The 14,554-nt window shown below is 34.9% G+C and overlaps 1 protein-coding gene across 4 annotated transcripts; it reads left to right on the top strand.

Moving 5' to 3' along the window:
- The first annotated feature begins 127 nt into the window (after positions 1-127).
- On the top strand, positions 128-14,536 carry LOC145224223 (uncharacterized). Of its 4 annotated transcripts, XM_080090670.1 has the most exons (13): positions 128-597; positions 695-1,399; positions 3,423-3,546; positions 3,855-4,025; positions 4,711-4,785; positions 7,569-7,635; positions 8,577-8,690; positions 10,122-10,204; positions 10,509-10,661; positions 11,169-11,426; positions 11,670-12,222; positions 12,315-13,366; positions 13,862-14,536. In XM_080090670.1, exons 8-10 carry the CDS (start codon positions 10,138-10,140, stop codon positions 11,255-11,257), a joined length of 309 nt encoding a protein of 102 aa, XP_079946796.1. In that variant the 5' UTR covers positions 128-597; positions 695-1,399; positions 3,423-3,546; positions 3,855-4,025; positions 4,711-4,785; positions 7,569-7,635; positions 8,577-8,690; positions 10,122-10,137; the 3' UTR covers positions 11,258-11,426; positions 11,670-12,222; positions 12,315-13,366; positions 13,862-14,536. The 4 variants fall into 4 exon arrangements, with proteins under 4 accessions (XP_079946796.1, XP_079946797.1, XP_079946795.1 ...); XM_080090671.1 differs by having other exon boundaries at positions 12,117-13,366; XM_080090669.1 differs by lacking the exon at positions 128-597 and having other exon boundaries at positions 621-1,399; positions 11,670-13,366.
- The last annotated feature ends 18 nt before the right edge of the window (positions 14,537-14,554 follow it).

Here is a 14,554-nt window from a genome sequence, read left to right as displayed (position 1 = left end):
AAGTTTGTAAAAATATTAAATTTTACGTGAATCCAGCTTTCTCTCATGGGATAACTTAGAGCAGTTTTGTTTCGCGCAATTTACTTCTAGAAGAAAGTTTTTGAGGTTTGTTTCTATTCATTTTATCTCATAAAATCGACAATTTTGTTAAATGGTATTTGGTTTGTACGTAAAACTGAGCACAGTAGTTTCAACCATAGGGTTTGTAGAAAGTAAAAAATACAAATAGTCGTAATTCAACTGGCGCTAATGTTTTACACTGTTTCAAAACAATGTAAACAATTGATTTTACTTATATTTTTAGTCACGGAAAACTCTAGATCCAAGTTAAGCCAAGTCATCAGGTTATTGTAGTAACGTGAAGTAACAGTATAAAAACCATATTAAAAGTCCAAGTCGTATATGTACATGTCAGCACAACCAAATTGGTTCTTTTTCGAATTTACAAGTTATTTCATTTATAAAATCTCTTACTAGGTGGTGTGTTGCTGACTCATGGTTACAAATAGATTGGGAAGACTCCAAGTTTTGTTTACAAAAATTTTAAGGCAGCCTGTTTACATAGTTTTGCTTTCAAGTGCCTGAACCCAGATAGAGGTAAACAATTTTACCAATTAGTTCTAAGCAACAAAAAAGCAAATGTAATTTTTGGTAACCAATTCTAGACTTTTACTGTTGCTAACATTACATTTAGGAAGTCAAACCTGAACCTGTAAACTGGTTTTGAGCAGAAAATTCCAGTAATTCGGAACCGAACCAAAACTGGAAATTATGATATTCTTGAAAAACAAATCGCAGTTGAACCTCATATTTTGTCTGACAATGGACCCAAAAATGCAGCTTGTATTACTTTTTGTATTCGTCACCACAAATTTTATTGATTTCAAACAATGTACTGATTAATAAATAACACAACAGCAGTAGAATTTGAATTGAGATTAAAATTGATGCATCATGATTTGTCACACAGTGCAGTGTAGATAATAAGTAGAAATAAAATGGAACAAAAAGAAATGTAAACCAGTTTAAATCCGTGAAATGGCTCTGACCGGATATTTCTCCAAACGTGAACAAAACCTGAACCTGGAAATAGTTTGTTTTAAAAACCTGAGCTGAACCCAAGAAACAATTAACAGTAAAACCAAACCTGAACCCATATACCAAGCGGTTGAACTCCCTGATTTACTTTTACTGTAGGTTGTTTTTTTCAGAGCGACTTCCTTTGCAAGAAATTAAAAAAAATAGTATAACACTGTCTTTGTGGCAGTTATTTTACTGTTCCAATGGGATTATTTGCTCCAAAGAGATTTTCTACCGCTTGGATTTATGATTTGTAGATGTACGGAATCATGAACCACTTGTTCCAGGACTTCCAGGAAGTGTGAGATGGTAGTGACAGGTAAGGATGTTCAAAGTTGACACAAAATTTTCCAAAATGTTCATAGAGAAAAAGGCATAGAGAAATAAGCACGACTGTGAATAGTTATTATTATGGGTCCCCTTCCCTGAAGGGGACACATATTGATTTTACTCAAATTGTTTTTTTCTTTTTTTTTCTGTTTTTTTCTTCTTTTTTTTCTCCCCAAAGTTTGTCCGACTCGTTTTTCCATGAAATGTTTGATGGACTCGTTTTGCCATCAAATGTTTAATGAATTTAGATGAAACTTACACAGATGGTAGGTATAGTTATGTAGATGTGCATCCCACTTTGTTTGTGTTGATAACCCCAGTATTTACCCCGCTAGCCCCCTAAAATGTTTTTTTTTCACCCAAAGTTTGTCCGACTCGTTTTTCCATCAAATGTTTAATGGATTTGGGTGAAATTTGCACAGATGGTAGATGTAGTTATGATGATGTGCATCCCACTTGGTTTGTGATGATAACCCCACGATTTATCCCACTAGCCCCCTAAAATGTTTTTTTTTTCACCCATAGTTTGTCCGACTCTTTTTTCTATCAAATGTATGATGGATTTGGGTGAAATTTGCTCAGATGGTAGATATAGTTATGTAGATGTGCATCCCACTTTGTTTGGGTTGATAACCCCAGTACTTACTCCGCTAGCCCCCTAAAATGTTTTTTTTACCCCGCAAAGTTTGTCCGACTCGTTTTGCCATCAAATGTTTAATGGATTTGGATGAAACTTACACATATGGTAAAGATAGTTATGTAGATGTGCTTCCCACTTTGTTTGTATTTACCCTGTTAACTCCTTAAAATGGGTGAGGTTTTAAACAGAGTCGAAATGGGCTGAAATTTGGATAGCTTGAAGAAGAGGCCATTTATAGGTGTTGATTGTTTTGTTCAACCCTGTAGCCCCAACATTCACCCCACTAGCCGCCAAAGTGTAAAACATATTTGTATGTTATTGGGCACCACAAACGAAAGATTTCTGTGGCCCAATGGTGTTACAAGGGCAACCAGTTGTGTGTTACTTGTGTTTGTGGGTTGCTTGTTGGACGTTTTTGTGGCATGGCAGTTACGGGGGTTGTTTACAGCCCTATGTAGTCAGAAGCATTAATGGTTGTTGCTCAAAACACCTCTAGTGGTCAAACCTTTAAACCTTGGCAGATTGGGCTCAAATTTTGTAGTACTATTGATTGAATTATTGTGGTTTCATAGTATTATTATTTAAGCCCAGTGCTGATAACTGTGTTTTACTTTACAACACCCGACTTTCTCATGGTTATCTCTTGAAATGCATTATTTTTAACTTTGCATGGGGACCCATGAGTTTCTGCCTGCAGAAACAACTAAGGTTATAAAAGACGCTGGATAATGTGGGACCCAATATAAAATAAGCAGAGGAAATATATGAATGTTTTAAAATAGGTTATAGTGTATATGCAATGACAAAATGTGCTAAGCCACCCTTCTAGTTCTGATTTTATTGATCTTATTGCCTTTAGTAAGAGTAATTTGCTTTGGTGGAAGGGGACTGACACAGACTATCTAGTGCACAAATATGTAATGTTTGTTAACTTGAAACAACTGCAAAGTCAGGCACCTGAACGAAGTTGAGACATTAGGTGGTTAATTTCCAACTCCCTCTTAAACTAACTGTGCTCCTCCATTGCAAAAGTTGAACTAAGTAACGTTTAGATTTTTATGTTTATCTGGAGTTAAGAAATAACCCAAATGTCATGTGTTTTTAGAAATACAGACAATCCCATGCTTCTAATTGCCGCCTAGCACCACACCTTTTGATTGATTTTTGTTGTCAACGTCGGAAAAGAATCAAATGCCGACAACACATTGCAAACCCCATCACATAAATGTATTCAGTTATGCTTAGCAACAAGCATCACATGCTAATCGCTAGTTATAAATCGCTAGTTATCTAGTTATTTGCCATGTTTTGCCGTGGGTACAATGACCTGGTTTCGAGGTAAAAATGTTTACCACACATTATTTACAATCAGAGCACACATCGGTTTCAATTACCCAATACAAAGTGCACTAACATTCCACTGGCAAGATAGCGTCCAGCAGATGAACAAAGGGAGTTACTTTACAAATGGAATAAAATGGGAACAGATGAACCAGGTATGTCTGTTAGTAACTTGTAGTAATGTTCATGTGCTCTACAACCGCGTTTCATTCATGTCACATTTGTTAGTACAGCCACTCGATAGCCATTTGTTAGAATTTGTAATATTTAAATACTCTTGTTTTGTTTAAACAACTAGTTTGGTTGTAGTTACTTGGGGCATGCTTCAATCAATACTACACAGCACATAAGCTGCCGCAACATTATTTTTTTACATTTGTGCCCCACGTATGTTTTAACTTGTATTCTCAGCTGTGAGGTTTCTTGTTACAATGTTGTCATTGATTTTCTTCCTCTATTTTAGATCTGAGTCACTTTCGTCTAGTCTAAGAATTTCCTTGAGGTGATTATCAGCATCAGAAATCTAAACTATCATTCTCTGACTGGGTCTGAAATTGATGATAGGTCACTTAACTTTGAATTCCATTGGGGTCTTATTCAAGTTTCCTTGCAAGTTCAATCACATGCAGAACTGGTAAGTGGAAATAAATTGGTAGATCTCTTATCGCCAGCTGCACTGGACAATAAAATCATAAAACACTGATTTGATTGCGATATATGTTAGTTCATTGATGGCAACAACACTGTGGTAAAAATAAGTGTCCCTGCCAAACTCGACATAAAATACATTTGCCTACATGAGGAATTGTTTTTCAAAATTTTTTCAAAGCAATTTTGCTTCTCCAAACCAACTTGATCTACATGTATTATGGGAATCTGTCATATCACTTGTGTAACTACTTTTGATAATGCAGTTAATCGCACACTGCTTAATCTTGGTTCAGTCAAAGTTGAAGAAATGAATTTGTCAAATGGGTAAAGTTTCACTTTGCTTGCTTTGCACATGTTTGAAATAAAACAACTGTTGGAATGAACACATATCAATAAATGAAACACACAGAATGCACAAAATTAAATATGGATCGAGGTAATTTTGTGGTCAGAATTTCTGGTTGCAGAATAGTTTTTTTTCTAACGGCTGTCTATGCCTGCAGTGGTGCCACATCTCTAAATATTATACATAATATACTGTGCAAAAGTTGGTTAAATATTTTGTGTGAAAAGCCGTCTGTATCTGAGAAACCTTAAGAAATTTATGTCCAGATACTTACCTGACTCTTTGTTTGTCGGCATTCAATTAATTGATTTTGTGTTAACAGGAGGGAATGTGAAGTGTGAAAGACTGAAGTCCCATGGATCAAAACTGATGACTGCAAGATTACTCAAGAAAAGTGGTGAAAATTGTGTTTTCTTTCAATCAACATATACTTAAACTAAATCAGAATAGCAAAGTTTCAAGTTTAGTTTTTTGCACTTAAATTAAACGAAAATAAGTTGTAACACAAAGATTATGCGTGCGGGCAAAAAATCTTGTTTTGAAATGAGACACACAATATCATTGACAAAAACATACAAAAAGTCTTACTGTTATAATGGGTCCCCTTCCCTGATTGGCTCTTAGTACTATAGTACATGATTCAGAAGTGTCATGCTTTGTTGGTTGGAACATTGTGAAGTATTTGTAACTTTTAGTAAGATTCACCCATTTTTTACCCCTTAACTCTGAAGTGTACATTTTTAGCTTTAATCAAGTCTTTAAAATCTGAAATACAAGCCCCATTGTCCTGAAATTTTAAACAGTTGTTCAGAGTATCTGCTTGGTTTGGTATTTTAAATTTCAGCCTGATCGGTCAACTGCCCCCTAAAATGGGTATTTTTTTCCTGGAAGTTTGTCCGACTTGTTTTTCTATCAAATGTTTGATGGATTGGGCTGAAATTTACACAGATGGTAGATATAGTTATGTAGATGTGCATCCCACTTTGTTTTTGTTGATAACCCCAGTATTTACCCCGCTAGCCCCCTAAAGTGGGTGAGTTTTTAAACAGTGTCAGAATTGGCTGAAATTTGGATTTCTTGTATAGTATGCCATTTATAGGTGTCAATTGTTGTGTTCAACCCTGTAGGTTTAACACGGTTGTTGCTCAAAACACCTCTAGTGGTCAAAATTTTACTTCAAACAATATCTGGGGTGAATCTAATTTTATAGTTTGTATTCTACATAGTATTATTATTTAGGCCCAGTGCCAATCAATGTGATTTATCTTATACAACACCCGACTTTCTCATGTTTATCTCTTGAATTGCATTATTTTCAACTTTGCATGTTTGGGGACCCATGAGTTTTTGCCTGCAGAAACGACTAAAGTTATAAAAAACGATGGCTAATATGGGACCCAATACAAAATAAGCATAGGAAATATATTTATGTTTTAAAATAGGTTGTAGTGTATATGCAAAGGCAATATGTGCTAAGCCACTCTTTTATTTTGATATTTATCTGTCCTTTTAATACAGGTGTACCCAAAATATTTTGCTGTTGATGGCTGCATTACATGTTGATATATCACTAACAGTGACCTGTATGTCTGTGCTTTTTAAAACATAATTCATCTCGTTATATCCCATTTGCCCATGCCTAAACCCCCAGATCCAGTATTATTCTATATAACTGTTTTGCTATCACCATCTACATCAGGGGTCACCAAACGTTTTTCACCGCGGGCCAGATAAGTTTAATAATGAATTGCGCCGGCCACATAGTTTACATGTTGTAGCGTCGTCTTTCCAAACTTAGCCCACGAGACGATTTTTGTAGGGGCGCCAAAATTGGCTTTTCAACAATTCCATTTAAAATCTGGTGATGCGACTGTTAAATTGTATAGTTAGTCTTATCTTACAAGCAATGCTTGTATATTACGTCACAAGTAATAAAAGAAGGCATTTTTTGCACACAATTAACTACTGTAGTCTTGTCTGTGATGTAACAATCTGGCTTTGGATTAATCCTGGGCGTTGTAATCTTATGAAACTAGGTAATATCAATTCACATATCACGACAAGAAAACTTTCGTATGGAGTAGATTCATTTTTGAATGTCACAAAGTTATCTATACCATTTAGCAAACCTAAAAATGTGGTCGCAGGCCGGATAAACCTCGTGGGCCGGATCCGGTGCGCAGGCCGTAGTTTGGTGACCACTGATCTACATCATAACAGTTTGTGTCGCCTGGTAACATTGCATTGTTTTTAAACAATGAACATATAAAGTCTAGTACCTAGACATGGATTAGTATTTGGTCTGTAATGCAGTTATATACCACTCCAAATCCTTTAACACAAGTTTTGGAAGCCAATTTTTTTTAAAAGAAAGAGTTTTGCATTGCTTCCAGCCCACATATATTCCGCCATACAAACACATATTTTCCACCCCTGCTTTAATTATAGCCATCCTTTTGTGTTTTACACTTCATTATCTGACCAACGTATCAGAAACCTTTGTCCTGAAGGACCCACATGGTCTCATGGCCGAACATGTGAAGCCTTCTGTGGCTTGTTACTGAGCTAAATGTTGATGAGAAATTTTATCGATGAATGACAGGTTGTGTTTGTTACATGACCTTCAACCTTTTCTGCCTTTGACCAGAGAAACTTTGTTTTTATGGTCAACATATTTTAGGTGTTTTAAGGTCGAACCTAGTAACAAGATGGTAAAAAAACATTGGTGCAGCTATGAGATAAGACAAGCAATTGTTACATTGCAATCATGAACAAACCATATCCCTGTTAACAATAGTTGCTTGCTTTAACAACATAACCATATCCCTGTTAATAGAAGTTGCTTGCTTTAACAACATAACCATATCCCTGTTAATAGAAGTTGCTTGCTTTAACAACATAACCATATCCCTGTTAATAGAAGTTGCTTGCTTTAACAACACAAGATTCAACATACATATTAGAAAGTAGAGTTTTCTCCAACCCTGGTTTTTGAATCAGGTTTTGCACATAACTAGTTTTGTATACTGTACAACAAACAAAGTCTTACTTAGGAACACTATACACGGACTTGAAGAGTAATATATTCTTGATGTACAAGTTCTCTGGCAGTCATGTGTTTGATTGAATTAAAGTTTATATTTATGAAACTTAGCATCAGCCATTATTTTCCTTTTTCAGACCGAAGTTTAACATCTGATGCAAATTTCAACAAACCAATTCCAAAGAAACGTAACTATGTGGAAAGGTAACTGTTGTTTCTATGAAAATCTTTGTTAAGTAAATTGATCATGTATTGTGTGTTACCTAAACTAAATGTGAAAGTAATCGTGCTTTGTTGATTGGTGTAAGTCAAGGGTGCCAAACTCATCAATCTCATATTGATATTAAGTCTGTTGTGAAGGATGCAGAAAAAATAATGACAAAACAATATGAAGCGCAAAACTAGCGTAGCGTACTAACTATTTGTAAGGTTACCAGTAATTGCAGCAAGATAACACAATTAAAAAAGGTTGCAGAATGGGAAAGTATAAGATAAAAAAGATAAAAAAATTCACACATGAATATACAGGTCACAAAATATATGACTTAGTAACCAAGCAATCTTGACATTTTTTTAGTAGTGTTGTTGTATTGTAGTGGTAATGAATTGTGACAAATTAGCTAAACCATGGTTCTGATCTCATTGCAGCAAAGCAACAATATTTGTTAACGTTTTGGAGTAAACTTGTCTGAAATAGACTGGTGCAGATTGTGGGGCAAAGCTGATTGCAAGGTATGAGGTAGCCACCCACAGCTGGGTTCGAACCACTAACTGCTTGCTTCTGCCAGTAATGCCTACCAGCACAGTTTATCACAGGTCGGTAATAAGTTAATCTCCCACCACAACTTTGTTCATCGTGAGACGCAAAGCAAAATTATAGAATCTGGCAATAATGAGGCATTTCAACCTTTTCAAAATGAAACTTAATACGCCCTGAAACTCAGTTAGAAATACATAAATTCTGTACTTGTTAAAGTTAAAATAAATAATGCCACAGTATTGCAATACCAGTATCTCGTGGCACCCCTGAGCATTGCAATTGGCACCCCAGGGTGCCGCGGCAACCCAGTTGGGAGCCGCTGGTCTACACTATTGAGCTGCGAGGAATTTCTGTGGTAAATCTGGTACATATCTTCTTTTTTCAGAGAAATTGGTTCTCAACACTAGGAAAATATGTGTATAAAGCTCCTAAAAATGTCACTGTCCAGTGTGTTGACTATGTAGTGCAGTCCGAAGGAATTCCAGTTAAAATACTGAAGGTTAGTGGTTCCATTCCTTATTTATGGAGTTAAATTTTTGCTAAAATAAAATAAAAACAAAACAATTTGACTATTAAATAAATACATTGATACTTTTTGATGGATGTGGTGTGACCGAATAGGCTAATGGTAGGAAATTGTTACAATGCAATTCTAAATATAAACATAAACTATAGGTCCCTTCCCTGAATGAAATTTTGGCATGAAATTTTACCTGACAGGTAGATATAGTCATGTTGATGTGCCATCTGTATCATTGGACTTGATAACCCCAGTATTTACCCCGCTAGACCCAAAATGTAAAATGGTTTTGTGTGTTGCTGCGCACTACAAACAAAAGGTGTTGTAATAAAGTTAACCAGACATACATAGGTTACTTATGTTATGCATTACTTGGTGGACATTTTTTCTAATGGTATTTAGGAAGGGTGTTTTTATTTTTACTGTTGATTTGTGGCATTGTGGTTTCATATTTTATACAGTTGGGTGTGAAACCTAATCAGTTACCCCACTAACCCCTAAACTGGGTGAGTTTATTAAACAGTGTAATTGAATGAAATTTGCTCAACATGTAGAATTTACCATCTATATGAGCTGGTTATAACCATGTCTCAAAATTAAATGAAATTTAAATATCTTTTAGAGTTTGCCATTTGCAGGTTTCGATTGTTGTGTTTAACCCTGTAGAGTTTATTTCTCTTGGTGAAACAAAACATAGTGACACAATTGCGCTAAACCAGAGATGCATAACGTTTTCCTATGACAGTCGCTTAGCAGATCCTTATTTCACCAACAGCTGCCAAGTGTCTTCTTGCTTTTGTTTATAAAATACTGAAATGAAAATAGGTTTATCTCATATATATACTGTCTAATGGGGCCTTAAAAGCCAAACTTGATGCTCAGATTAAGATGAGCAGTGCAGCAATCAGTCTTTATTGTTTATGATGTAACCATCTAGATTGTGACACATGATGTGATGCTTTTTTTGCATTGTTTGCTCACATTAGGTGTACAAACAGTCAGACACATATGCCTACTAGGCTGATAATGCTTTTTTAGTCCCACAAAATCTCCTTGGAGCAATGAAATGAAAAAGATCGTTTTAAAGAGTGTTGTTCTGTTTTCGAACATATGATGTTTTTCTGCTGTAAACAACTGTTTCTTAATTCTATGCATCTCAGAATTGGTTTTACGAACATTTCGTTTACCAATTTATAGTGCGGTTATGAACATTTACTTTTAGAAAAATGTCATGATGCATATAAACCAGAAACTAATATCACATATAGAGTTTGCAAATGTCCAAAGTATTTCAAAAACATAGTTTATTGTCATCTGGAGTATTGCAAGATGTGCCCAAAATCAGAGTCAAGCCCTGTCAAACTTTTAAATGTGTTGTGCAGTGTTGTAATAATATTCATTTGATTCCAGGAATTTGTCTGATGTGATGGACAACTTAAAATCTGATTCAAATGCTGGAGATTCCCAATCACATTTCGATTGTTTTGGTTTTGGTAAGTTCATGTGTTGAAAATTCAAACATATTTATTGAACACAACCATGTATATATAAGCTCTCAAAACTAACCTGCCAAGGTCAAGACTTATGTTGATATTGTAGGTTGTTTGAGGATTATGTTTTTCAATTTTTTAAATAAATATAAATTTATAGCTGGAATCAATCTTAGAGGCGTTCATGCAGACCAGCGATCATGGCACACCTATTTCAATTTCTAGATAAAACAATGCCTTTTCTTGTATTTTTGTTAAAATTTCCAGTTTAAGCAGTGTTTTTCAATGTTGTATTAATACATTTAAGATCTTCCTGTTAATTGCCCCGCATACTATGGTTCTCATTCCTTGGATTGTCTGCAGCAAGTTTGGAGCTCTGTTGGATGTTTAGTGGCCCGTGATGACTACCCAGATAAGCTTTCTTTTCTGAAGTTTCAGTTTACTCAGCATTTTACTACAGGTAATGTTACTTTATGATGATGAACCTAATGGCCTAAATAGCGTAAAAAGCGACATGCTTTATTCGACGAAGGAATGTATCCTAATTTTACTTGTCCATGCACTTTTGGCATGAAATCTGTTGTGGATTTGGATGAAACTTTTACATATGGTAGATATAGTTATGTAGATGTGCCATCTGCTTTATTTGTCCTAATAACAGTAGAATTTACCCTGGTAGCCGCCAAAGTATTAAGCATTTTGTATGTTGCACCGCACCACAAATGAAATAATTATATGGTGTAGTAGTGTAATAAGAGCAACAGTAGGGGATCGCCAGTTCGACCATTGATCAGCTAAGGTGAATATACACAAAGTTGAGATTTTTGGCTAAAGTTTGCCTCCACATTAAATATAAAAAACATTTGTAATTTCAACAACTGCTGACTTTGTAAGTTAACAATACTTGACTTGCAGTTTAAATGTTGAAACTTGTTAATTTTTCTGACACAAACAAGTTCTGTTGCAGGATTATCATCATCAACATTTACAAACAACAATCCAGGAGAATATTCAGACAGCAAATTGCTTGGCTACAATTACTGGATTATTTGCTGAACAACATGGATTTATTATTTGTGGATTTACGGAGACAATACCACTTCTTTTCTTTGCTCCTCCTAGGAGTACAAGTGTAAGATGGTGGTGATAGGACTTGGACAACTAAACAATGAAAACAACCTGCAAAATTCAAAACACGATTGGCAATCTTTTATTGTTTTTACTGGTAAAAGCAATTTTTGTTTTTAAAGCATTTTAAATGAAGAACAGTTTCTACAAGCTAAAAAATCTTGACCTAAAAACTATTACACACAGATTTGACAATGTATATTTGATTGCATTTACAACCCAGTGGTAAAAATGTAAATAAACTAATAATGTATTAGTTTGATATTAATAGTTCCTGCCAGACATGCATACAATATATTTGCCTGACAGACCACATAATCCGATTAATGTTGATCTACAGTTTAGAGAATCTGTCGTCGCACCTGTTTTCCAACTTCATCACTTAAGGTTTTTATGTCACTGGTCACTTTTTACGTCAGATGTGCTGAAATTTTAAACAGTTGTTTATAGGGTTTTCTCGTTGTTATTTAAAACTTTAGCCTGACTGGTCAAGTGGTTGCGTTTGCAGACACAAAAAATTGTTAAGGTTTGAGATTATAACTAATGTAATATGTCAAATGTATATATTTTATGTTAAATCAAATAAAGTTGTGCGGAATCAGAAAGTAAAACATAATGAAGAAGTTGGCAGTTCATATACGAGCTACCTTCTGCGTTGTAATGTTGAATCCTGCTGACAAGAAAATAGTGTTACAAGTTTGCTTGTGCTGTTATTTGGTGACAATTGAACTTTGCCATACAACAAGCAGTTTATAACATAACTTGACCTGTGTTGTGTTTGTTGTAGACGAAGGAAATTAACCGAGTCCACTTCACTGCTTCCCACAAACAGGCAAACCAACTGTTATGATTCTGCACTTCATGTTGTAATGTGTTTCACTTCAAAACATCTGGTAAACCTCAAAACATTGTCCACTTGAAACATATTTTTAACTCCAAATATCTTTGACATTTTTATGAATTTTCCATATTTTACATTCAAAAGGATTGAAGCAGAGTGAAACTGATGTGAAATTATAAAATTGCTGGTGAATGGCAGTGAATGACTTTCTTGAGGTTGTTTACCTTTAAAAAAGTGATGTTGTTTGAAAATTTAATCATAGTATGACAGGCAAGTTAAAAGTTTCGTGCTGAATTAATCCTGTTTTCCCATATGGCAAGGTATGGGCTAGAAAAATCAAGTCTGCAGTGGGAATTCAAACTCTTGATAGGAGTCTTTCCGGGACTCGCACCCCACTAACTGAGCTATACAGGCTCAGTGGTGAACCCAATGAAAAGTTAATCACACCCACCATTAACTGCTTTGTATGCTGCACATGTCAGCTTAGTAATAGGGGCTCACCAGTTCGACCATTGGTCATCTAAGACAGTGGTTCTCAAAGTTTGTTTCATATTCCTTCTGTACAAACCAATATTTACCCAATTCCTTCCTAACAAAGTGAGCTTTTTAACCACCAGCTTTCCCTCACCAATTTCCCTGCAACAAATTTTTTTCCAGGAATTAAAAAAAATCCTCCCTCAGTAAGCCAAGTAGCCACCATTTAAGAACCACTGAGCCAAGATAAACATGCATATACATAACTGGGATCAGCCCTGAGGCATTTATGCACACCAGTGCACATGGCACACTCATCGATAAAATATAATATGTCAGGTTTATGAATGAAAGTATCTCCTGAGGCAAATAGTTTTACTTACGATGTTTTGTTGAAATTTACAACCTAATGATAGGAGACTTATTTAACACTTAGTTACATGTGATTGTAGATAAAACATAATATTGTTTCTGGTTAATAATTGTTTGTTTACACATGATTTGGGTTGATTACCACTTGAATATGGAAATTGGTTGTTTGATCACCATAATATAATCAAAACCACATTTGCAGAAAACTTCTTCTCGGACATTGAGTGAAACGGCGCTTGGTTCCACTCATGTCAACCCCTTTAGTTGATCATTTCTATGTGAAACAGGAATTCACTGAACAGGAGAAGATTGAAATGCATACATTGCAAGCTCAATACTGGTATCAAGAGGTCAGTTAAAATAACAAAGGTTTTTCCATTTTTTGCCATAATTTTTACCATATTCTTATATGTAACAGTCTAAAAGTCTATGAGTCTGGATGAATGCTTTCTACTGTTTTGTAATTGAAATCACAAAAATATTTCCACCACAAAACGAATTCCCATGTACACATGCAAGAGGACCCATTTTTTGTTGCTTTTAGAAATGTTGTTGTTATTAAATGTCAGTTCAAGGTGGGGATTTTAAAAAATGAAGCTAACAATATATATCCGATGCAAATGTTTTAAAGTATGTCTGTGGTGAATCAGTAAATAAAACATAGAATACCTAGATTGGTGATATATAGGAAAGCCACCTTTCTAGTTGTAATGCTTGATATTGTCAACATAGCTGTCAGCCTTGGTCAGGGAACAGTGATTAGTTATTGATGTTGTTATCTGAGATCAGTTGAACTTTGCCAGTTAACAGTCAGAGTATAACATCACCTAACCTGTGTTTTGCAGACAATGAGAATCATTTTTCCCGACTGCTTTCCACAAACAGACAAACCTTATGTCCTGATGCTGCACATCTTCTGTAACTTCGTTTAAAACAGTGGGAATATTTTTGTTTTGAATATTTAATGAAGAGTGTCATTGATTGTTAAGATGTGATGTGTGTTTCTTTGCTTTACCTTGTTGGTGCCACAACAACAAATTTGAGCAGCCTTCCAATACCTTGTTGTTGTGTATCTTGTTGTGAAAGTTTTTAATTTAGAAACAATCATTTTTAATGTACATTAATATTACACATTTAAACTTTACCAATTCGCATATGCATATGTGGGGATCCATTAGTTTTTGCTAACAGAAAAAGTGATGGTTTTAAATTTAACCCATACATGTATTCGTTGTTAAAATGTTAAACTATTTATGTTCTAAATTAGTTGAACAATGCTTTTTTATGACTGTATCAGGTATATGTTTGTCATACCTTTGCCAAATTGTGGTAATAACACATGATGTTTACTTTCTTTTCTGTACGTATTTCTTGTTTTATGAAATAAATTGTTTAATATTGTAACAAAATATTGTATTAACAGTTTTTAGTGGGTTTGTATTAAGTTATGTATTACAATTGTTTGCATTTCATGTGTTTACTATTATGAAATGAATCATACAACAGTGCAACAGAGTGAATGTTTTTTGTCAGCTTTG

The sequence above is a fragment of the Phallusia mammillata genome, chromosome 4 (genome assembly GCF_965637545.1).
Source record: "Phallusia mammillata chromosome 4, kaPhaMamm4.hap1.1, whole genome shotgun sequence".
Lineage (NCBI taxonomy): Eukaryota > Metazoa > Chordata > Ascidiacea > Phlebobranchia > Ascidiidae > Phallusia > Phallusia mammillata.
Note: the sequence above shows the minus strand (reverse complement) of the source record. Positions and strands in the feature narration are given on the sequence as shown.